General features: G+C 39.6%; 1 protein-coding gene and 1 pseudogene across 1 annotated transcript in view; one reads left to right on the top strand and one right to left on the bottom strand.

Annotated features, from left to right (window-relative positions):
• Positions 1-1,172: 1,172 nt before the first annotated feature.
• LOC149184416 (uncharacterized) overlaps positions 1,173-26,657 on the bottom strand; it is an 86,259-nt gene continuing 60,774 nt past the window's right edge. Inside the window, exons 2-3 of the mRNA XM_089417472.1 lie at positions 2,208-5,707; positions 1,173-2,104 (exon numbers count right to left, since the gene is read on the bottom strand). Coding sequence (XP_089273598.1) covers positions 1,345-2,104; positions 2,208-5,707 — 4,260 coding nt within the window. The 3' untranslated portion in view covers positions 1,173-1,344. The remainder of the gene's footprint in view (positions 2,105-2,207; positions 5,708-26,657) is intronic.
• On the top strand, positions 9,301-9,687 carry LOC149184417 (E3 ubiquitin-protein ligase AIRP2 pseudogene; annotated as a pseudogene).

Here is a 26,657-nt window from a genome sequence, read left to right as displayed (position 1 = left end):
GAGCCATAAATGCATGGGGTTGTATATACATGCAGTGACTGACCTGCCAAAATCCAATAGTTAAATTAACGTAAAAAGGACTGGGTTTTGTACATGTGCACATGGGTCGGTAAGAAAATATATGTACTTTAACCAAAATTCCACTGCATGACACTTAAGGAGTACAATACATTAGACCACCGCCTAAGGAGTACAGTACATTAGACCAAAACCGTCTTAGCATAATAGTAACAATTTCTATGTCCATCGTCTTAGCATAATAGTAAAACTGTTGGGAATTAAATAATAATAATTTGTGTGTCTCCCGTGACTGTGACTGATGAATAGAATGAATGTAACATGTTTGAACACTCTGATTCTATGTCTCCAACAATTGATGACTAGAATGAATGTTTGAAATAAAAATCATGTCTCCAAGCGTTGATGACTAGAATAAATGTTTGAAAAGAAAATCAATAAGAGCTGATGTTTTATAGTTTTTTGATATAGAATTTAATTGGTAGAGAAGATTGGCATGGATTGCCATTTCCCAAATTCAAATGTGTGGTCTGGATTGATTTATATATGATTAAATGGTTGATAATATTTCATGGTTGATTCTTGTGCTTTCCTATATTTAATTCCTGAATTGAAAACGCTGGTTTGTTTAATACTTGAATTGAAATGGTTGGTGTCATTTATTGCATCTTCGAACTAATTCCTTAATTGAATGTTGTCATTTATTGTCTTCAATAGGTTAAATGGTTAAACACACATGTACATTTGGCTCACACGCATTTTACATATTCGTGTGCAGGTATTACTAATCCCTGAGCAATGGGATGTGTTGCTCGAGTGGAAATCAATGGGTGACTGTTTAATGGGATAGGTGTACTCCTAAATAGAATTGAATGGAGTGTTGTTAGTGCGTTTTGACTTATTTGGGAATTCAGCTCGAAGTACTTGAGACATTATGTCTTGTCAACTTGTAATGTTAAAGTTTGGTGTTTGACACTTGTTGACCCAATCAATATATAAACTTATTTTAGACTAAGTTATATAATTTAATATAAACTATTTATAAATATTTTTTAATGAATAAATGGAAACAATATTATAAATAGTACCACAACAATAATAGAAAGCTCTCCCTAACCAAAAGTAGGGCAATTAAAAAACCAAAACCCTGCAAATGAGAAGTTAAATTACCGTCAAAAGGACTGGGTTTTTACATCTGCACATGTGTCTGTAGAAAATATATGTACTTTAACCAAAATACCGAATCACAAACGACTGCAGGACACTAAAGGGGTACAGTACATCAGACCACCACAGCAAAACTGCTGGGAATTAAATAGTAACGGTTTACATTACAGAGCACCACCGATTGCCTGTAGCATCTGCATCACTGTTTTCCGAACTGTGAGACATTCTTTCCCGTATGGCCTTGCAATCTGGGCATTCAGATGTTTGCATTGCTCCTCCACATTCACCCACCACGTAAAAATGGTCATTCTGACATTTATACCAGTGCCCTCTTTCTCCCATCTCCTTGCTCTTAACATCAATTACATGTCGTTTAGCATGATGTGGGGATATCAGCTCCCTTTTGATTTCCGCAGTCTTTTCATGACCAGGGTTTCCCCGCAGAACAATGTCGCAAATCGCCAACCCAGTAGCCAAGTCATTCTGAACAGAACAGACCAATACCCATTGGAGAAGTGCATCAATGGCTAACTCATTATCTGCTATTTTAGAATCAACGTTTTTGTTGGTTGAATCAGATTTCAGACCAAGTTTTGGAAGCTTTGCCATCATGATTTTCTTATAGGTGCTCTGCTCTATGATAAATCTGAGATGTGGTATTGCTTCCGTATCGGTACGCAACCCACAGAGAGCACACGCCTGTCCAAGATGAGCTTCAAGAAGCCCTGGATTGCTGCTCAGACCTTCCATGAACTCTTGTCTCGCTGCCAAATATTTTTTCACCTTTAGCATATCGTTCCCTCGCTTCACTTTTTGGAATCCAATAACTCGCTTCTTCACTTCTTCAATCTGTTGCAACTTTGTCTTCACAATGTTTGAATATCGCAGCGTTCTTCTGATAGGCGAACTACATGCAGGACTGCGTAGCAAAGAAATTCAGAAGGTTCATATATTAATTAGAATAGAAAGCCATTGCACAAATATTTAATTGTCATATTTATATTACAAATAGCAGAACTTACCACTGCTTTAGCTTCACTGCAGTAGCACCTGCATTGTCCATGTCCATATGAGCATCGAGCACACTAACTTCAAATATATGTCCACATTCTACGAGCTCCACAAACCTGGCAGATGGATCACACTTGTCTAGCGTACTGTGATGTGAACTCTTGTGAGCGCAAACCCTGCAAAACCTGGGGCAGGGCTCCCCGCATAGACCTAGGCAAGGATGCCCACACTTTAGAGTTTTTGGGCAGGGTTGGTTGCAACGAGGCCGGGTGCATGTTTCATGGCAGGGGAGATCACAAGTATGATGCTCGCACTGCCATTCGCATTTTGCCATGCAAGGCGTGCATAAGCTTCCGCATATAAGACCACAGTTACTATGAAAGCAACTTTTTTGGCAAATATTTTTGCAGGGAGGACAGATCTCAGAGCAATCGGCCATGCATCTGTGGCCACATGGAAGAGACCTGAAGCACCGTTCCATGCAGGGAATGTGTGAAGTACCTTGCTTGCATGACTTGCATGTTCCTCTGCAAATATGTTCACATCCTGGCCTCAGGACCTTACCACAGGGCTGGTCACAAATGAATTTACAGGGGTCTTCATAGCATAGCAACTCTGCCTGATGTCCACATGGCAAGGCTTTGATGACATTTACTTTACAGGGTCCGCAAGGTCTTCCACACTTTTGTTTACATGGATGACCGCAATGAAGTCGAATTGAACATAATTCGTTGCAGATGATATCCCTGAGAGGAGTGGAGCAAGGAAGAGTTATGCGGTGGCAACATCTAGGTTGAAGACTCTTCGAGACAGGGACCTGGCAAGGAGGACAATATGTGGGGAAATGGCATATCTTCGGGCACTGATGATCACATGTCTCGAATTTCTTCGGACAAGGCTTGGGGCATATGATTGAGTCATGGTCAGGTGGATGACACTGCCTAGGACAAGCATGGCCGCATTTTAACTGATATTCACATGGTCTTCTGCAACCTCCGTCCTCCATTCGTCTGAAATCTTCGGCTACAGAGACTTTTATTTCTGTTTGTGGATGCCTTTGGCAAGTCAGTGTTAATGCCGGTCCAATCGAATTGGAATTCTCTAATTTCTGAATTATTGACTCCCACAGAGTACTTTTAGATGCTAGAAGCTCTGCATTGCCAAAGATGTAAAGCCCTTTCTTGGCTCTCGACAGTGCCACGCAGACCCTGTTCACTGTCTTGAGAAACCCAATATTTCCTCTTGACCCTCCAATTCCGAGCATTTTATTGCTCCTCACCAGAGACAATATTATGATATTGGATTCTTCTCCCTGATAATTATCCACAGAACAAACTCGAGGAGTAGGTGAAGTGACATCATCTAACTTCTCGTTTTGGCTTTTCCTGGGGCACAGGCGGTCACTGAGATGTGTTTGAATTTCAGTCATCTGGCCTTTATACATTGTCAGAATTGTAATGTCGGTGTTCTTATATCCTTGTCTCAGAAGATAAATACAAAGTTCCACTGCAAGCCGCGCTTCGCTTACGTTAATCTTGCTGGTGGTATCTGGGACCTGGGATTCCATGGCTTGATGATCTAAGAAAAACACATCACATTTAATTCCTTTGATGTTTTCATACTTGCTCACGCTACAGTGGTCCTGCAATGAAGGATAGATATCAGATATTAATCTTGAAATTTCGGGCCTCATTCTTCTTTGGCATCTTAGGGTCACATGCTCGATCCCTCCGCTTATCAATCTCTCAAACAGGGAGACGTCCAATTTGTATTTGGTGCCTAATTCAAATTCGGTAAGAGAAGGACGCAACTGCAAGTGATCGCCAAAGAGAATGAGATGTTGGGTGAAGGAGCTGATGCAGGGCAGAACATGGGCCTCCAAAACCTCGGCAGCCTCTTCTATCACCACTATTTCTGCTCGCAATGCCTGGAGAAGGTCATAATTTTTAGCAGCCCAAGTGGTTGTCATTCCAACAACTTTTGCTTCTCTTAAAATTTTGAGGCTGATCTTATGACCATGTTGAAGTAGCCCATCACATACTTCTCTGTATCTCTCAGATAGAGGATGCAGTTCCTCCTCAGCCCTTTCCTTAGCTTTCTGCAACCAGTAATTATGCAGCTTGATCCTTGATTTTTGGGGCAACAGCCATAAATCCTGGGAACTAAGTATGCTGTCCAGAGATGCATCTGCTGAAGAAGATTCATTCGACACTTTCTGCTTCCCTTTACGTTTCCCACCGTCTTTATCAGTTACTAGTTCATCTCCCGTCCCTTGCAACCATTCCTCTTCTATTGTCTGATCATTAACTGAATCCCTGCTATAGAGGGATACAATTTGCTGTTCTGAAGCTATACCCAATAGCATCCCCCTGGAGATTTGCGTTGCTCTCAGACAAATTGTACACCTTTTGATCTGCTCTTCCACATTCCTTTTAGTACTCATTAGTTCTCCGTGTCTATCACGAAGTGCTCCTGAAGTACCACGTTTGAGCACATTCAAGCTTCGCTTCAACATAATTTGATTTTTTGATCCACCACCGACTCGAACAATATTATTTTCTACGGAATAAACGGATTCAAGGAACTGATCCAGTGCATGGTTGGTATAACAGATGACCAGAATAGGACCGCACTGGATGTTAGATAGGAGGATTCTGGCAATGGTTAAACCGACGAAGGTTTTCCCAGTTCCAGGAGGGCCCTGAATAATGGCCAGCCTCTTTGTCAGGCCCAGCTTCACGGCTTCCATCTGGCTTTCATCTAGGTTGGAATTCCACTGAGGCCATTTCTGCAAGATGTGGATTGTGCTTCTGCCCAAATAATTTTGGATGCTTGGAAATGCACATTCTAGATTATATGCATCCTTTAATCGCCTCTGTTTCAGATAACCTGGCTCCATAGGCTGAGGTTCTAATGATAGAAAGTGCTCCCAAAAAGGAAGCTCTTTCATTTCTGGCCGTTGAAGGCATTTCAAAACATGGACATAGGCTTCATAGTATGCAGTTGACTGGATAATTTCATAGGTTTTGTTCTTTTCCAAACTCTCAAAGTTACCTTCTATCAGCTTCAAAGCAACGCTTCCCTTCTCGAGGCTTTTGCTGTCTGCGTCCTTGACAATTCCCCATACAAAGTTCCGAAATCCATCGGAGGAAATGCACAGCAGCGAGCCAGACATCATTTCTTTGGATGAGCTTGAATCTGCTGCCTTCTCCTTTGTTGTTTTTAAAAGCATGCAGTGCTCCAGCCCTTGATTCCCACATTGGATTCCAGTAAATTTTACTTTCTCGTATATAGTGATATTATCTGGAACAGTGTTCTTGCGGAGACCTTGAATAGCACGTCTAAGTGAGGCGAAGCAATCCTCACGAAGCAGACGAAAGTGGGTGGACAAGTATTCGTCAATACTGTTGTAAGTCTGGCATATTCGATTGATAGGCAATGGTTGTGGACTCTGGGAAGATATTTCATCTTCAGTTGGTAAAATTGGGAAACTCGCCATGTCTGTCGATCCCTGTGCATAACCATCTAGCGATGAGTGTTTTCTTAAAATTATCCTGGATACAATGTAAAGCAAATTTATAACCAATCTTCGTGAAATTTTAGAATTTGATGGCTAATCTTTGAATTATTATGAATTATAGATCTATTTAAATACAGATATTAGATTTAGTATGAATTATATTAGATTTAGTATGAATTATAGATCTATTTAAATACATATATTAGATTTATCATGAATTATAGATCTATTTTAAATAGAGATAGATTTAATATGAATTATAAATCTATTTTAAATATAGATATTAGATTTAATATGAATTGATCCAATTTTTTTACGTTACATTGTAAAATGACCATTCTAAAATTTAACGAAAAATAATAATCAATATTTCTAAAATTTACAATCATTATAAATATTTCCAAAATTGGTAATCAATTTAATTATGCGCAAGCGCCGCATAACATTTATTTACTAGCAATTGTCCCAAAAGGTACAAAGAGAGGCCGATAGGATTAGTGAAAGGAAGAAAGTTTTATAGATAGTCAAGCATATATAAAGGTATGTAGTGACGAAGGCAATAACCACGTTGACCATCCTGTACCAGTACATTTGATATTAGAAGAACAAAACCAAAACCAAACCATTCATATTAATATAGTAAGTGTAGAAGGCGTTCATACTTAAAACTCAATAGGTTCAATAGATTATTGGCAGCACGGTTTTTTTCTAAATAAAAAGTAAATTACAACGTTGTACATGGTAAATGAAAAGTGGAGAAATTTGTGATTTGCAAATGTTAAAACAAATCACTTACATTACTGGTTGACAGTAGAAGTAAAACATTAACATTATTAAAATTTTGAAACCGATTTTAAATTCATGTATTGTATTTTTCAAAGTATTTTGTTTTACATACTTAAGTCGTCAAATATAGTGGTTTTAGATTCCATTTTGGCAAACCCACCATTCAAAACACTATGTATTTCTTTGGCCCTCAAAGCAAGCTTTTAGCACTTATTAATCTATGCTCTGTCCAAGATACAATTCAAACTTTCATTTTCAAGCATTTTAAGAGGCAAAACAGTGCAAATATTTTAAATGTTCTATTTACTTGTCCGAATTTCTACAAATAAAATATATATGATTGTTTCGATAAGATTGGAATTGATGGTTCCTTTGTCTAATTTGTGTAACAATTCTTTTCATGTTGTGCACTGTTTTGATGCTGATGTTCTGGGCTGTAAATAACATCTTTTTGTATTTGGTCAATGAGGTTTTTAAAAGAATAGAAACAAACGCAGGGCTTTATGACAGAGGGGAACTGCTTCTGTAGCAGTAAAAAGTGATGAAAAATCAGAAGTGGTTACAGAATATGTTGTGGGTATATCAGGGATGAAGTGGGTCTGGTCTGAGTGGGGTTCAAGTCCGCTGAAGTATGTAGTAATTTGGGGTGATGCAATCAGAATGGGCTTGATGAATGGGCTTGATGGGATTGAAGTATGTAGTAATTTCTTATTCATTGAAATTAATTGAGGCAGTCTCTTCCATAAAGCTTATCCCCAGTCTATTCTATGCTTGCTTACATGAAGATTAGATTTCAAGCTTGAACCCCTTTAAATGGGAGCTTAATCCATCTTCATCCTTATCTATAAATGTTTATTATAATTTTTAATTTCTTCCTATTGTCTAGATTTGTCTCCCCATTATTATCTAGAATTATGTCTACAGCTTAATCCCAGTCATGAGTAGATATTTTAATCCATAAAATTTTATTATTATGTAGAACTCTACCTCGAATTATATTATCCATACATAAATATTACTGTCTATAAGTTTTCTAATACTATCTAAACGCCTTTAATGCCTAATTCTCAAATCCCTCCAGGAACGTGTTCTCCTGTGTGCTAATATGGATCAATTTGAAACACTTGATACCATCAGTATTCGGATTACTTGGATTTGCAGCGCTGAGATTAATGGTACACTGATAGTTAACCTACATGTAGAATCAAATTACATATTTGGAAAGTTTCAACATAATTTTACGTTGACATGCAGGTAGTAGCCTGGCATTTCTTACAAAGGAGTAAAAATATTTGAATTTTGAAGGTTAGGATGAGTAATATTCCAGGTTCATTGAGAAGGCAAAGTATTGGAGTCCTTCTGATGGCCAAGATAGGCAGTGAAATGTTTGAGCTTCTACCGAAGAATTTTCTTATTTATTGTAAAATATTCAAAGCCCTTTTGGCAATGTAAAGGTATCTGGTTTTCAGTTCTTCTACGACATAGTATCTGAAGTGCAGATGGAAAATGGGAAATGCCCATTAACAAAAAAATGATTCAAATGCCTTCAACTGTCTATAGGCATACTATTTCAACTATAGTTTTTTGAGGGTGGAGGAATTCCAATCAGTAAATTCACTGCAGCATTGAAATCTGTTAATAGTTAAATTCCAATTCATGGGCCAGGCATTTGAAGCCCTCTTGACAGGTAAAATGCTTTTGGGGAAACTGCCTTTTTAAGCACTTTTGAGGGATTCTTCCTTTCCACTAGAGAAATATTCAAAGCCATTTTATTGACTGAATTGCTATTTTAAAGTTTTTGAATTCCTGCCCTTACCATGAAAAATATTTATAGTCCTTCTAATTGCTGAGTTACCCTTTTATGTACAAAATACTTGAAGACCTTCCAATGGGTAGAACTTTCTTTGGCTAGCAAAGTGTTAGAAGCCTCACTAATTTTTAGATTGTCATTGGCCACCATTAACAACTGATACCGTTGCGAAAAATGCTGTTCAAGAGGTAAAATAATTGAATCCTTATTGGAGGGGAAATACCAGTAATTGGAAAATGATTTGAGCTATTTTGTGTAGTATTGTGCAAAAGCAGATTGCCATTTAATTTGAACAAAACGGTATCTATGGTATTGACTCAATAGATGGTTAGCCACAAATTTTCCTACGTAGCGTTTTTTAAGATGTGGTAAAGATATGCCTGATCCAAGCAGACTCTACCTGGGGTTTCAGTTTTTTTATTTGGAAATTGAGAATCTGGCTTTACAGTGAGGCTGGATTGTTATGATAAAATTCTTTGAATTTTTCTACAGAAATGGAAGTCAACAAGAGACCCTCATCTTTATTCAACTTTTCCTTTTTACTTTTATGTTCTTTTCCAAATAGTTATTTTTTGTTTCTCTTTTACCTTTTTGAAATTATGTTAAGGCTTTTCCAAGATTTTGGCATTCTGGACTAAAATACTCAAAATTATGCAGGGGATCTTCATTTACAAGGGAGTAGGACGGCGCCTGCATTCAAATGAGATTATCATAGAGCCCCATAGCACAGTTGTTCCTTCTTCTTGTACAGTGGGCTGATTGCAGCCTAGCAAGCACATTAGGACTTCTGTACATACTAATATAAAAGGTCCTATGCTTATTTTGTTTTTTTTCGTCTAGGAATTGTTCCGTTGTTTGACTGGCTTGAAATTCAACTAAATTATATTGAATAATATGATTTTGTTATTTAGGTCTATGTTGCTATTGTAAAAATTACTCCTGCTTCAAATTTGAGTCCACATTGTTTATTCTTTTATGCTTTCTAATACTGCAGTGTTTCCATTTAGCAGGTGTATTCAGATGGAACAACAACAATGTCTACATATGAAAGAAAAGCCAGTCTTCGAGAATTCTATGGTAAGTTGTTTTCTTCTTTTCTAAATAAAGGGGAAAAGGGAGCTATAACAGCTGTGATCTAATGGAGATTTTGTCTTGGGCAGCTGTTATATATCCTTCCTTGCTGCAACTTGAAGGAGGTATAACAGAGATGGAAGATAATAAGCAGAAACTGATTTGCAAAGAAAGATACAAGAAACGTGTTGATGAAGAAAGGAGACATCTTTCTGAGCTTGATTTGGAACGTGAAAAAGAGTGTGGAATATGTTTGGAGACTCAGACCAAAGTTGTATTGCCTAATATAAGCCAACAGCTGTAATCTACAGTAAAGAATGTCAACTGAACAAACCTGTCCTCCAAAATGAAAATGATAGCACTTCTAAAATCCGAGTAAAGGCCCAAGAGCCATATGTAGACAATATGAAACTAAAATAACTCAACTCAGAATACTTGGCACTCTAACATGCATCACCAAGCATGTGAAGAGCCCAGAATAAAAGAAATAGTTCATTATAAAGAAAAAACCTCTACTGTCAAGAACTATCCTCATCTACTATTTTAATTGCAAATATGAATCTGAAATGCATGAGACATAAAATTCCCATAAATTCCAGGGATTTGTGGTGCTGGACGTGTGTTATTTCTGAAGGAAAACCATAGTTTCTGTTTCAAAGCTGCATTGGCAGAAGGTACCAACTACTGGGCAGAGTTAAGTGCATTTTCGATACTGGAAAATTTAACAATTAAGAAAGGTACTGCTCAAATCTAGATACTGGGAGTTTCAGAGCTAGTCATCAACTGGGTAAATGATAAAAAACAATATGCAGATTTTGACCCTATTAACACTAATAGAAAGAATTAAAGAGCTGAATGAAAATTTCCCTAATAGGTTGTTGTAAACATCGACCTATCTAAAGTGAGAAACGTGTTTATTTATAAAAAAAGTTGTTGGTTGAATCATAAAACCCAAAACAAGGAGCAGTGGGCCACGTACTTGAATACTCTTTGTTCATACAACAGAGAACAGTTCTATTAAGATATAACTAAACATGCCAGATATAAGTAAAGATATATACAATGAAAGTTTTGTTGGCTTGTAAGCATATGTACAATAAAAGCATTATGTAGAGATGTAATTGAGAAAGAGCCGCTAATCATATATGCATGATGAGCCATGGCATCGACAACACCAGTTAGTGTTTATTGTGGTGCCATGTTGTGCGAGCTGTTCCTGCAGTTGATGTCGCATCTGCCTGTGTGCATCCCTTTCATGGATGTGAATTGTAATCTTAAGTAGTTTCCTTATATTCTTTAACAATGTAATTGCTGGGCGCAAACGGTAAAGTGGCATGGATGGTTGTGGCAGGATCCTTGTCTGCATATCTTGTAATGTAAGTTCTTGTTGCTGGATTTCTTCGCAACACTCGTACAACTGTCGAAGGTAGCATGTATTCATACCTGTTGGCATCCAAAAAGGAAACACTGTAACTGACAATGAATATGTTTGACGATTTTGTTTGAAAATTCGAAATAAATTAAACGATTCCAAATGAGTATAAAATCATATGAAATTAAATGTAATAGCAAGAAATCTATGTGAAACTTCATTATGTAGTGAGTGGTGTTTACCATGTGGGTAATTCTGGAAGGCAGGTTGTATGATTGGCTAAAGTGTATTATCCTGGATAGATTTTGATGCAAGGAATAATTCCTCTTGCTGTCTACGCTTAAGATATGGATTCTTGTGCATTTGTGCAATACGGGAGAATGGGAATGCTGGATTGATGTGTATGTCCGCTAGTGACCGCACTCTTGAAATTGCAGTGAATGTTAGCCCTTGGCGTTCTCTGGTGCTGATGTCCACTGTTGCTTTGTCTAATGTCATTCCTTGTGACTTGTGGATCGTTAAAGCCCATGCCATTTGAAGTGGTATCTGACGGCGTGCACCCCTTGTGATGGGAGGAATGGGTACATATGTTGGGTGTGAAATGTCCCATGGTGTTCCTGTGTATTGTTGAAAGTCAACAACCACAAAGGATGGTAATGCTGGGGGCTTTGAATAAGTTGAATAAAATATTGAGACGACCTTCCCAAGCGCGCCATTGACAAGGCCTGCATGTACCCATAAGTTGCTGGTGAGCATAACTTTTTGTTCACTGCATAAGAGCACCTTTGCAGGTAGGTGCTCATCTTCTGTTGTAGTAGGAGTTTTCTGTCTTTGTTGTTCCGCAGAGCAAAGTGCTACTGGGATGTTCAATTGTTTGAGCATTTTCTTATTATGCAAGACAACTACGTTGTTTGTCGTGAATAGGTGCATGGACTCGTCGAATGTGCATTTCTCTTCATGTGTAAGAGAGGGACTTGTTCTTGACATTAGATGTTGCCAATCTTCAAGTGTAGATATTCCATTCCTAAGATTTGCAAGTATTTGCCGGAAAGCAACTTGGGACGAGCTAGCTCCTTGTTGACGGAAAACGGTTGAAAGTGTTATGAATATGTCGAAGCTGCGCCAAAGTGCAGTGCCACGCGATGTCCCAGCATATAAAGAAATATCTTTGACAGGTGGGAGTTGGCCTAAATCTCCGACAAGGATAATTGAGCGATTACCAAATGGTGTATTCCGATGAAGAGGGAATGCCTCTCTTAGACGATCGTCAATGCGAGAAAGCATTTTTGGACCAATGAAGCTCATTTTGTCAATGAGGATGTATTCTACATGACGGAGTTGCTCTTGCAGGTGTAGGAGCGGCTGGCCTTCGAGAGGATGCATTGTCTGGATAGGGATATGAAGGGCAGAATGAATTGTGAGGGCATTTATGTTGAAAGCTGCAACGCCGGTTGGTGCAAGTAACAATAAAGGGTTTTTGTTGGCTGGCGAGTTTTCCACAAATGCTTGGTGAAGGCATTTAATCAAATGGGATTTTCCTGTGCCAGCTGTTCTTTGTACGATGATCTTCCGTGGGAATTTTTGCGAAGGGGTTTTGAAGTGTGAAAAAACAGCGGTGAAAGCTATGCTTTGGGTAGGGGATAATGTATGCTCATGGAGAAGGTTGGAAAATGAATGATGTTGGTTTTGAATGGGTGAGCGGTTGAATTCAATGAAATTGAGGGCAGTTTCTTGCAAGGGGGGAGGGACAGTATTTTGTGACCAATTGTGGTTGACATCGAAGTCGCGGTAGCCAATCATGTTGAGGTCATCAATTGCAATATTGTAACCTGGGTGTAGTTGAGAGAGGATTTGCCATTCATCCATCTGAATGGAATCAGGGGGGGTGTGTGGGGTAGGTTGATCTTCAGTAGGTGGGCTTTGTGGGTTTTCGGGTTCGCGATGGACATGCCATGGTGTATGTGCACCCTTTTTTTGTTCCCAGTGTGCAATAATTTCTGCATCAGTTGAACCTATATCATCAGGGAGTGTTCGGAAGGGGAAATACAAGAGTAATTCACTCCAACAGAAGGTGGCATAAGAAGGATTAGTAGAGGAAGGAATGACATTGTAATGGGGCAAGACATGTACAATCATTGGGGGGAATATGTGTTTTCAGTGGTTTCTTCTCCGCTGGGCAGAATATGACCGCGAGTGAGCAGCTTCAAGGAGGGGCAGTGCTTCTAGTGAGGCAGGCCTGTTCATATACGCAACGATAAAGTTGGGTGTCGAACCAAGATTTTCAGTATCTTGCGAAACACGTTTGAAAACAGCCCTGTTGACATTCAAAGAACGGAATGTACGGCTGCAAAGAGAGAGAGGTAGCTTTTGTAACATATGGCATATTTCTTGTGCACCAATGTCTCTATCTGCAATGGTTTCTGTAAGGAGTTTCCGGATGACACCACTAGTAGGTGCTTCTGGAAGGGCACTTTGTGATAGTCGCGATAGCATTTGACGGTAGCTCTCAGATCTTGTCTCTGCTTTTGTTGCATATTTTGAAATATATTTCAATACAGCATGGCGAGAAAGGACTGGTTGGAAATCAACATTTGCTCTCCAAATAGAGAGTAGATCGGCATTGTGAATATTCAATCTTTCATCATTGCGAGCAGGGACATAGGTTTTATGACCCTTATCATCAATGAAAAGTGAAGAAGTGGACTTCAATTCCCACGGTACTCCATATCGGCAGCTAAGCACATTGTCTTTCTTACGCAGACAGGAAGATTCATGACACTTTGTATGACGTTGAACGCAGTTGACAAGCTCTGTGTAGTCTTCAAATTGATTGGATGCGAATATTGCTGCTGTGTCAAGGAGACACGGGTTATGAATTGTTGACTGGTGAAGCGGAATAGTTCGGTGTTCTGCCTGACGTGGATTCCAAGCAGTTACGTAGTGGTCGAAATATTTCTGTGCATTAGCAATTTCTAATGCATTGTCCCAATCAAGTGTGTCCATGTCTGGTGCATTTTGTAGCCAAAGGAAGCCATGAATGTGTGCGGATCCTCTATGTTGCCATTCGTATCTGAATATAACATGAAGGGTACATTCAGTTAATACATGTATATGCAATGTATAAAATTAATGTAGAGGGATATGGATATTAAATAATACCTGCACCAGTAGTCGGTTGCATGGAGGCCTTTTTTAAGGATTTCTTCAAGGAAAATTGTAAATCTACAATGCATATATTGGGCTGTTAGATGTGGGTTTTTAATTATGTTTTGGATTTTCCATTGGAAGGGGTTGACTGAAGTGGAATGAACACTTGTGGGCATGATCGTGTGCAAGTCATGCCATTTAGTATCAGCTGCACTGAGAGTGAAGAAGAATGTTGGGCTTCCTATTTGCGTGATCATGTTAGTCAGCTCAGATCGGCGTTTGTTCCAGAAAGACCGTGTTCCTCGTAGAGCTGACCCAAACCTCATTATTTTCTCTGGCAATCTTGAATCTGGAGAGTCATGAAGACACTGGCGTAGGTCTGACACCGTTGTTGGCAAGTTGTTCTCAATGTACTTCTTCATGAAAACACTGGCTGTTGCTTGGCTACGGTGGCGCATTAGAATGTTATAAAGATAGTAGCGGAATCTTGGGTGTTGGCCAAAGCGGTTATCATGGTAGTGAAGCAAGTGCAAAGCATATTCATGCATTTCAACTTTTGTAAGTCTTGGTTGCATGATCATTGCAATGCCTGTAGGGAAGAGTGTGGGGAATGCCATGGCAAGGAGGCCGATGGTGTTGTATTCATTTATAGCGGTTGGAGATATTGGAGGCCAATCGATAGAGCTTGTTGAACTTGAATGGGTCGAGTGCAAATAGTTACAAATGTGGTCACGCTCGGTACATGAATTTGGGAGGACTGGAACGAAAGAAGAGGGTTGGATTTCTAATGGAGGTAGCATGACATCATCAGGATTATAAGTGGAATCAGTAGTGGTTTGATGGGGTTCAAAAGAGGAGGTGGTTACATTGTGGAGAAGAGAAGAAATGTCTGTAGGGAGATCTGGCAGCGTAGAAATTGTAGATGAATTCAATTGAACATCACGGTAGTAAGGGTCATATTTTATTTTGTATTCAAGGGCTGTAAGGACACGTGATTTGCAAACGTAGAATTCGTAAGCCTTTTCAGATGGATTTTGCCTTTTCACAATGAGGATGTCTAAGTCAGAGAGCATCTGGGGTAAGTATTTGGCAATACTAGTGATATCTTGAGGGAAACTAATTGTATGGCCACTATATTTATATTGACCACCACGGGAATGAGTGACTTGTAGAATGGGGTTGACATGTGCGATGAGCATTTCTTCAACTTGGGTTAATTGGTGAAGGACATAGGGTTGTTCTCCAGGGTCCATGTTGTTTAGTTAAGAAAAACAATTGGTAGATTTAGATGATGCACAACGAAAACAAGAGAGTCTATTGTGGAAGAGCTTTGTTTTCATTCCTGGGTATGCTTCCTTGCATGTTGTGCAAATGTGCAAGGTAGAAAGTCCATCAATCCTTTCTCGAAAGCGACGGTGTTCTTCGTTAAGGGGAGGGTTATATTCATTTGAGGTGGGAAGGGATGTAGAGGAAGTAGTAAGGTTGTTGTGCTGTTCATAAAGTAGTCGACGTCGTGCATTTATTTGATCCTTTTGTTGTGCATAAAGAATACGCCGCCGCTTGTTTTTGTCCGCAAGTTGATTGTTTGGTGGCATATCTAAACAAGTACAAGTAGTAGTTGTTAGTTTCCGTAAACAAGTAGTGCATGTTTGGTATCTCATTTTATTGTGTGCACATCCATTGTGAAATTGGAACATTATATTTTGAACTTAGATTTAAATTTTTTTAGTTCAACATCGGTGAAGATAGGTAGATTAGGTAGAAGGGAAAACATGCAATTAGGAATGATATGAAACCATATCTTATTTCAGTATCTATCATTGAGAGGAGAGAAACAAGATTAAAAATAATTTGTTCCCTTTTCTTAGAAAATTTTTTGTTTGACATGTTTGAGCGATAAAATGAATAGCTTAGGAAGCAAGGGATCAATGTGTAGCATGTAGACAACGAACGACAAAGATATGTAGTGACTCTTTACATCTGTTGATATTTATATTACGTAAAATGTAAATGGCAAACATACATATGTTGGAATGAATGGAAGAGAGTATTTGCACTGAAAACTACAGGGTTCATCATAATAACATGGGTGTGTAATTTACAAAGATGAGAGAATTAGTTGTGTGGAAATGTTTGTTTATGTACAAAAAGGCGTGGTAGATGACGCCCTAAGAAAAAGTTCATAGGCGGCGAACAATAGTTCGTTTTGAAGCGGATAGTGCTTGAATGTCAGTGAGTGCTTCCTTGCATGCAGAGGCATATTGAATTTCCTCTGAATTGATCAGTATTGGTTGCAAGCGTTGAACACCGTTGAAGTAATCTGTTTTAATGGAAAGTGTTAGCTGGAAGCGGTGCCCTGAAATCTGGCCACAAATTTCCTGTAGATCAGTTGGTTCGATAGAAAGTAGGAACAGGTCTTTAGCTGTGATGCCCATGAGCTCGTTCCCTGCATCATTGAAAACTGTGACGTTCTGTAGATTCCCGGTGTGGTCATGTAGCTCAATTTTAAGTTTGTAACGGTAGTCACATTCTGGGAAGTCACCGTTACATTTTGTACAATGCCAAAGATTGTTAGAATGCTCCACAACCTTCTTCATGCATTGTTTTCCATTGAAATCTAGTGGACATGCTAGAAAGTAGAAGTCATCCATATGAAGAGCAGTAATTGTTGCTCGAACTGAAACCCAGATTGCTTTATCAGAGGGCTGCATGCCAGCAATCTCATGAAATGTCTTTCGTGGTAGGGCACGTTTCGAAGCAACACCATAGTTTCTACTCAAAGATGGAGAAGAAGAGCTATAGCCGGTTTCACGGAACCATGCATGTAGTTGCTGAGTTTCTTCAACCTGTGGATTTATTGTGAGAGTGCTCGTTGGTATCGTCCCTATTGTGGTGCCATTAAATTCAGACACGCGGCCTCCTTTGATTGCAAGAATTGGTGGGTTGTCGAAAGAGTAGAATTCAGAAAGATGTTGTCCGATATAGTCACAGTGTTCTCCCCATAATGTTACATCAATGCTAAAACCCGACCTGTCCTTTAGTATGAGTGTTTTCCTTAATGTCTCACTTCCATCTTTTCGTCGAATTGTTGATGCAGGTGACGTGGAAGTAACAACACCAATGACATCTACATTTGTATTTGGAGGTGCATTTTTTACGTCAGCAATATTCTTGAAGTGAAAGCTCTGGTAGGGAAACGTTGGATCATCTGTAGGACATGGATTGATAGTGGAAGCAGCAGACAAGTAAATCTCCCATTTGTTCTTGAGGTGGTTGTAGTTTGGATTTGCTTCTCTCACTGTGCCATTTGATACAATGTATAGTTGCCCAACCTGAATTAGATTGTAAAGAGATTCAGCCAGTTCAGCAAATGCAGAAAGGTGGATCTCTTCCTTATCACGGTTGATAAGGTCAAATCCGAAAACTTTTCCTGAGCCTCGCACATTGTTGTATGACTTCAATGATGTCTTCGCAGATGCTCTACCTTGGATAGACCAATACTTTCGGTAAGGGTTGAGTGCTGTGAATGGAATTGTTGTAGTTGTTGCCGTAGTTGGTGGGGTAACTGAAGAGGGCAAGGTATCTTTAGCTGACGAAGAGCTAAATTGGGCTGAACCCGCCTGTGCATGTTGCAGCGTCGATGTGTCCTTCATCAACGCTGCTGTGCGCTTCACAACTTCAAGCTCAACGACTCGGATGGACCTTATGTAAACAAGTAAGAAATGAATTAATAAAGATTCCATTTTCCTTCGTTTGATGCAAAAAATGGCTAGGCGGGGAAAAGTAAAAGAGGGTGATTTCAAATGGTGGGCCTTACGAGGAGTTTTGGAGCACTGTGCAAGCTGCTTTTTTGAGCAGAATTATTGATCCAATTTGGATGTCTCCAGAGACAACTTGTGGGCCATATGCGGATGGTAGCAAAGTCTTATGTTGATGTGCTCCATCAGATAGAGTAATGTGGAAGTGCGAGGATGTTGTTTTCAATGAGGTAACGGAACCTACATCGATTATTTGAAGTAGTGGTTGAATCTCGGTGCAACCATTCAACAATAGAGGAATGGCATTCGGTGTCAAGGTTGTCTCCATAATAGAACAAGAGGTTTCTTTTTCCCGTGAGGGGAGTACCTGCAATTCATCAATTTCAGCACAATACAGAATTCTAGTCAAAGAAGATGTGACATGAATGGGGAATCTAATCTAAGAAGGTTAACTGTTGATGGTGAAACAATAATAAGGGCACAACCTACACGGGGAGGAGAATAACCTCTCATATTAACGACCGAAGGTAATCCACGTTAACAAAATGCTTGTTATTTGATTCAGGGAAAAGCTACATATTGTTGGAATTTAGAAGCACCTTAAGCGGCTCAAAAATGCTTATAGTCTTACAGCACCAGCAAAACATCAATGAAATAGGAACATTTCTCAGCCAATCCTAATACTGATCCTACACATTAAGAGATGTTGTTCAATCAAGGCATTTGCCATGTATTTCACTCACTTAATTTACCCTTTCCAGGCCCTTCTAAAAGGCTGACTGGACTCCATATGGCTTTGTAATAATTTATGATATATTAAGTATCATGTGAACAATGCACGATTTTTTTTTCTTTAATATGATATATTCGGGTGTACTCACTGTGCTTGTGCATTTCTGCACATTTTAGGGCTGTTGAAAAGGAGGCATTGCATATAGTGAACACGCTCTTCAAACACCATGTATAGCTATTGAATCTGAAAGTTCACACAGTCCTTCAGTCCAGGCATATAGAAGAACTATCAGAAACAGGACCCTGAAAAGAGCGGCCAGACCATACCAACAATCAGATTCCATCAGTCACATAACAGTGGCCAGATTGCGGACTATCATGGGCAGTTTCTATTTATTTGCAGCCTGACCAATCCACCTAAATGCCGCGATCTGCAAAAGAGGAGTAATTCAATTCCCATTTTCTTCAGGGAAAAGCTACATATTGTTGGAATTTAGAAGCACCTTAAGCGGCTCAAAAATGCTTATATTCTTGCAGTATCGGCAAAACATCAATGAAATAGGAAAATTTCTCAGCCAATCCTAATACTGATCCTACACATTAAGAGATCTTGTTCAATCAAGGCATTTGCCATGTATTTCACTCACTTAATTTACCCTTTCCAGACCCTTCTAAAAGGCTGACTGGACTCCATATGGCTTTGTAATAATTTATGATATATTAAGTATCATGTGAACAATGCACAATTTTTTTTTATTTAATATGCTATATGTGGGTGTACTCACTGTGCTTGTGCATTTCTGCACATTTTAGGGATGTTGAAAAGCAGGCATTGCATATAGTGAACACGCTCTTCAAACACCATGTATAGCTATTGAATCTGAAAGTTCACACAGTCCTTCAGTCCAGGCATATAGAAGAACTATCAGAAACAGGACCCTGAAAACAGCGGCCAGACCATACCAACAATCAGATTCCATCAGTCACATAACAGTGGCCAGATTGCGGACTATCATGGGCAGTTTCTATTTATTTGCAGCCTGACCAATCCACCTAAATGCAGCGATCTGCAAAAGAGGAGTAATTCAATTCCCATTTTCTTTTTGTACAAAGTTAAGAAGATCGAAATGGAGTATGATGTGAAAGGAGAAAGAATGTGGGCAGTTTGAATATAATTTTAGCCTTACCAACCAATGTAATTTCATGACCGGAAACGAAAGGCTTTGAATGACCTCACCTCATACCTATCCTTAGGTGTCGAATTGTTAGTATGACCTCACCTCCTAACTATCCTTAGGTGTGGAATTGTTAGTATGTCAGTTTCTCCCTCCACAAATGATGCAAAGAAGGCCCTTCAAGATGCCACATCCAGCCTCTAAAGGCCTCCCAAGTGCTCCTTTCCTCCACAAAAACCAGTAAGTACAATCTCTATGTATCCTCCAAAATGGGTAAGTGGACTTTCAAAGTGAATGCTCAGCATCAAAAGCCCCAAATAGTCGATCTCCTTCACTCATCATGTAAGAACGCCAAATCTTCCCTTAGCAGTGGATGTATAAGTTTTTTGTTGTCACATCCGTATAACTCATGAACAAATTTGAAATTTCCAAAGGGGCCAACCCCAAGTCTCACATGCACAGGTCGGCCCAATTCATATTTAATAAACAGATCAGCCCAGTTAGATGATACAAACCTCAAAGGTCTAGAGAAACCATCTGGATGAAAAGAACAGTTTACATAGATTACTAAGCATGGTCTAGTACAATGGTCACACTTTTGACTAACCATGATACATAATACAAATCATCACGATGACACAACTGATCATGGAACCATGGGCTCTAACATTATCTAGAAATATGCATGAGATAGGCTCAGATGTTGGAACAAATTTAGCGAAGAAAGTACACTAAAGTGAAAATGAAAGGTAAAAGTGTTGAATTCCAGCATTCTGCAATTCAAATAAAACCATCAATAGCGCGTAAAATAAGGGCCACTGTGAAATATTAAGCTTCTTTCCTCCTTCATTCAAACAGGAAAGCAATATATATGTCTCCATAAAGGATGAAACTTAAGGATCCTTTCATTAGCAGTAGTTTTTCTTCTAGTCAAAGCCCTAAAACCTTGTGATTCAGCCACTGGCCCATCAACTTATCAACCAAAAACTTTTGAACAAATAAAAGAGCCTTACACCTGGGAAATGGAATAGTTATTTTCTTTGACACTTCTAATAACTTCATGAGGAAACATACTCTCTTTGGTTGATGAGCTCCATGCTTTGAGGTCTTAGCTACAGGGGCTTGGAACACCACGGTTTTTTGCTCAAGGCTGGATTTAGGGTAAAAGTTGACCACGTGATGAAAGCTACCTGCAGCGAGTTGGCAGCAGGGGTCAAAACCCTAGCTGTAGTGGAGAAAGCCGCCTCTCTTCATAACCAAAAAAGACGCAGCAGCAATACTTGCATTCAACAGACCGATGGATAGAATGAATGAAAAGAAAATGAACACAGAAATAGAGAATGCAGATAGTAATACACAGATTTCAGGTGGAGAAAACCCTCATATGGTATAAGAACTCCACAACCAAATAGATCCCCGGTTTGCAGGTTTGTTTTAATCATACTCAAAATCGAATTCATCCACAGAATTCCCACTTTGGACATAACTGTATTTACCAGAAACGGAAATAGCTATAGTTATTCTCTTTCATCTTGCTCTTCTCAATTTCTGCCTTTCTCCCAAAAGAAAATGAAAATTCCTATTAGTTTTTCCCTAATCATGACCTTGAATTTATAAGCATTCAACGTTTGGGGATAAAGCTACGCATTCATGCCTCAGGACATGGCTTTCCAACTGCACCCTTTCGTAGAAGAGGGAACATATGCAATTGTGTATGTTTCATGGAGGCTATAAAAAAGGCTTGTACTAATCTAGTATTGCGGAGAGTTTGAATAAGATAACAGTCCATAACCACAGAGAAGATAGGTGGTTAAGGCATTATTGTGGAACAAAAAATTTTCATATATAAATAAACTCCAAAGACTAAGAAAGAAGCCATGAACAAACTTGCCTGGAGCGATCACCTCTGTCACGGCTAAACTTGCAGGTAAAAATAGGCTGATGAACTTTTCCTTGCGCTTGCAAAATGTGAGGACTGTCTTCAGGGCGTCAGGGATTTAGGGTAAAAATTGACCACGTGATGAAAGCTACCTGCAGCGAGTTGGCAGCAGGGGTCAAAACCCTAGCTGTAGTGGAGAAAGCCGCCTCTCTTCATAACCAAAAAAGACGCAGCAACAATACTTGCATTCAACAGACCGATGGATAGAATGAATGAAAAGAAAATGAACACAGAAATAACGATCACCTCTGTCACAGGTAAAAATGGGCTGATGAACTTTTCCTTGCGCTTGCAAAATGTGAGGACTGTCTTCAAGGCGTCAGGCTGTCCAACAAACTGGAAAATAAACCGTGGATCAGGTTCTGCTCTAACATCCAAAGGAACCCCAGAACAGTTAGACGACGCCGCCATTCCCTCGCAGAACATAAATATCCACGACGCCACTCCCTCAGAACTGTTCCGCCTATTTTGACGCCACTCCCTCGCAGAACCGTCCCGCTGAAAAACTCCTGGTTTTCTACCTGCACGAGACTGAAAAACTCCTGGTTATGCGATTCAGAATCCGATGCCACGTGTCAGCACGAGAGCCAAAGGAACGACGAAAGTCTGTTCCAAAGGAAGGCCTATCGGCCTAAAAATAATTGGTTTAGTGTTACAAGAAAATAAAACAATTTAATTTAGAGTAATTTCCAAATTAATTCAGATAAAAATCATTTCCAAAATTGCAACAAAATATATTTTAATTAAAAAAAATTCTATCATAAACCACGAAAATACTATTATAATTATGTAAATTAAAATTAAATGGTTAATAAATAGTATCAGTTATATGCTATATAATTTATCTACTATTTAAACCAGTAATTTTGAAAAACCAGTGCCTCTGAAAAAACCCCATTTGAAAAATTAGTGATTTTGTGCGTTCTTTGATGTGCATGTTTCTCAGTAACAGGACCACTTCAACGGCAATTCAGATCAACAGAACCCCATTCCTCAATTCAGGAAATTAATGAAGGTATTACAGACTTGTGTTGGTGTGTGCGTGTCTATGTTATCTTGTGCAACGGATCGATAAGATTGCGAAATACACAAACACTTGAAACAGTAAGAGATCACAGTAAGCAAACATAAACACAACAAAATTTAATAAGGAGTTCACCCAATCCTCCTGGGCTACGTCTCCTGGTCCAGCCTTCAGTGGTGGCCTTTTTATTATGTTTTTAAAGTAGAGTCTTACAATAAGGAGCTCAATCTGAGTCTCACTTGACAAAGGATGATCAGTAGGATGGCACTTGGAATTCCCAAGTCCTTAGAGTTCACAGACTCCCCTTACCGAATTTCGACCTCAATTGGTCTCTGTTTGCTCGATGCTGCCCTTACTCTGATGGTCAGCTCGGCTTCTCTGTCCTCTGCAACTTTGCCTCTCTTTCTGTGTCTCTCGGCCTTCGGCTTCTTCACTATTTCTTTGCCTCACTGTCTGTCCTGTCTCTGTCAGCTCGTGGCTTTAAAGCTAGTTCGTTCCTTCGACTGTTCGTTTCGGCTTCCTGGCTCTCTCAATCGCCTGCCGTTGTCCGCTGGGACTCCTCTGCCCTGCATCATCATCGCTGCGTAACGCTTCGCAGAGAGGTGGCCACCTGTCTCCTTGCGAACTGAGTGTCAGTTCTTCCTAAATGATCGTTTTTTTCCGTTATTTCCCAGATGCTTGTGAAACGGATCCTTCTGTCGATTCATTGGTCAAATCGGACTTCAAATCTTATGCGTCGCAGTTTATTTCTCCCTCGAGTTCGGTCATCCATCGGGTTGAACCTCCGCCGTTGATTTGGAGCCCCCAGATCCCACGGTCTTCGCTTATATCGCGCGGTTGAGTTGCTTGACCGTTAATCCGCGATGTAAGCGGTTTCTCTCTCTCCCCGCCAGACACGCGTCACTCGGTGTATGGAATCGCTGGGTCCTCGACCAAACCCACTTACCACCCAAAATGCCTCCGATATTCCGCCAGTTTTGAGCACGGGACCTGCCTTGTCGGTTTTAGTGCTTTCCGGCGGTTTTCTGGTTTTCCCTTGTGACCGAGCGCTCAGGGCCTTTCCTTCTCAAGGGGTTTTGCCTGTGTGCTAATCGCATATCAGAAATAGCCTCCATTTTCAGATCTAAGCTTCCCAATTGCCATTTTTGCGCCATGCGCGGTCTCCGTGGACCAACGGTCAGCGCACTTTGACCGAAGGTCCTCGTTGCTCCGTGCTGGCTGCAAATTGCCATTATTTAGAGGTTATTTCTGATAGCTATAAGATTTCTTGAAGTCTGTCATTCATTCTTAACAATCATGGAATTGTTGGAGGATCCAATTCAGATCACGACCTTCCCACTAAAAAAGCTTTTGGACTACCAAAAGTTGGTTTTCAAGCATCGACTAAGTGAGGATACAACTTTCTCACCTGTCCAATCTCTATCCATTTTGCACTGCTTGGTTTTGAACACCTGAGCCCAATTCTGAGGTACTAACATCTCCCTTGCGTGTCGTTCTCACCTTCTTGTCCATAGCTGTATCTTCCTGCAATTCATTAAGATATTCAGGTAACAGGTCATCAATAGAAGGCAATTGACTCTGCTCTTCAGGACCTTCAATTAACGAAGGTTCAAATAGTCTCAAGCTGTTTGCATTGACGACTGAGTAGATTTGCATATAAGCTAGCAAATCAAGGCGAAAAGCATTCTCACCAATTTTCTCAAGGACCCTGAAAGGTCCATACCTTATTGGTTTTAGCTTTTTACCTTCACCTTGCATCCTGTCTTTGCTGATATACAGCTAGACTTGATCACCAACTTGAAAACTATGCTCCATCCGATTCTTGTTATGCCTTGCCTTGTATTTGGCCTGGCTCTTTTCCAGCTGTTCCTGTACTACCTGAGGGATCCCTTGAATTTGTTTAATGAACCTAGTTGCCTTGTCCACATCACTGTGTCCCTCAACTGTTGTGTCCTTACCAAAGACAGAATCAAAGGGAGACCTTCGTGTGAAACCAAAACAGGTCTCAAAAGGAGATCTCTGTGTGGAAGAATGTTTGACTTGGTTGTAAGCATGCTGCACATAACACAAATGTTCATCCCAAAGCTTGGGATGTTTGCTGCAATATCCCCTGAGCAACTGGATCACTGTCCTGTTGACTACTTCTGTCTGGCCATCGGTTTGTAGATGGAAAGCTGTGCTTTTCTTCAGTTTGGTGTCCATCAGTTCCCACAAACTTGACCAAACTTCCCCACAAATTTAGTGTGTCGATCATATATAATGGAAGTGGGTAATCCAAAATGAACCCATACATGTTGAAAGAACAGTTTTGCAGTTTGTTCAGCTGTAATCTGTTTATTACAAGGTATCAAGATACACATTTTGCTGAACCTATCCATAACAACATACAGATAATCATGACCCTTCCTAGATTTAGGCAGTCCTCCAACAAAGTCCATGGAAACACTTTCCCAAGGATGAGAAGGAACTGGCAATGGAGTGTACAAGCCTAGTTTCCTATTGCTGGGCTTGCTTTTAGCACACATAGTACACCCTCTTACATATCTAGAAACTGTCTCGTTCATTTTTTTCCAATAAAAAAATCTTTGTAGTTGTGCAACTGTTTTGCTTACCCCAAAGTGACCTAATATTAGAGAAGTGTGTGCTTTTCGAATTATCTTCACTCTTTCAGTTTGTGGAATGCATAGCTTCCCACAATGATACAAGAGTTGGTCCTTAATATGATAATCCAATTCTTCTACTCGTTTGCCTTGACTTAAAGTTGCATATACATCTCTAAAGTCTATATCTTTAGCATATTGTTCAATGTAACTTTCATGTAATACAAAATTATGCTTAAGCATAGTAGATGCATTTATAATGGGTCTAGATAACATATCTGCAGCTTTATTATGTATGCCATTTTTATATCTGATGACTAAATGAAACTGCTATAGGAACCCCATCCACCTGTAGTGTCTTGATTCTTGCAACTTAGTTTGGGAGTGTAAATATTGAAGTGGTTGATGATCAGTATGGATAACAGTTTCTTTGCCCATTAAGTAATGTTTCCACTTTTTCACACTATGTACTAATGCATACAATTCCTTATCATATGTGGGATAGTTAACTACTGCAGAGTTAAACGTCTCAAAATGATAACATATGGGTTTACTGTGTTGTATCAACACTGCTCCCATGGCATAGTCACTGGCATATGTTTGGATCTCAAATGGTCTTTGAAGATCTGACAGTGCTAGTACTGGTGCTGTACTAATCTTTTCTTTCAAAGTGTCGAAGGCTTTCTGCTGTTTGCCTCCCCACTGAAACACCTTGTTCAATCATGTTAAAGCATGTAAGGGAGCTGCAATTAAGGAAAAGTTAGAAATGAACTTTCTCCAATATTGTGCTGCTCCTAAAAAGCTTCTAACTTCTGTAGCAGATTTGGGTTTAGGCCAGTTTACAATGACTGCCACCTTAGAGGAATCTATCTTCAATTCACCACCCCCTACTATATGTCCCAAATAATTCAAATATGTTTTGCGAAATTCACATTTTGAGAGTTTAACATAAAGTTTTTCTCTTTTCAAAACATCTAGTGTCTGCTTAACATGCTTTAAATGTTCTTCCCATGTTTTTCTAAATATAAGAATGTCATCTAGATATACAATAACAAAATCATCAAGAAAAGGTCTGAGCACATCATTCATTATTCTCATGAAAGTAGCAGGAGCATTAATTAAGCCAAAAGGCATAACCAACCACTCATACAATCCCTGCTTTGTTTTGAAAGCAGTCTTCCATGCATCTTGTTCTGCAACTCTGACCTGATGATATCCACTATGCAAGTCTAACTTGGAAAAATAAACAGCTTCCTTTAACTGATCTAATAGATCATTTATGCGAGGAAGGGGATAACGATTTTTTATTGTTATTTTATTCAGTGCTCGGTAATCAACGCACATTCTCCACGAGCCATCTTTCTTTCTCACCAAAACGATTGGTGACCCACATGATGATGTGCTAGGTCTGATGAACCCCTTCTCGAGCAACTCATGCACCTGCTTCTTGATTTCTGCATTCTCTAAAGTGGACAACCTTTTATACCTGTGGCTGCAATGGTTGTTTCATCTCCTGAGTCCGACCCC

Source organism: Pinus tabuliformis, chromosome 3_2 (assembly GCF_031772625.1).
Source record: "Pinus tabuliformis cultivar Carrire ecotype Pingquan chromosome 3_2, CPIR1, whole genome shotgun sequence".
Classification (NCBI taxonomy): domain Eukaryota; kingdom Viridiplantae; phylum Streptophyta; class Pinopsida; order Pinales; family Pinaceae; genus Pinus; species Pinus tabuliformis.
The sequence above is the reverse complement of the archived record's forward strand: the minus strand, read 5'-3'. Positions and strand labels throughout refer to the sequence as shown.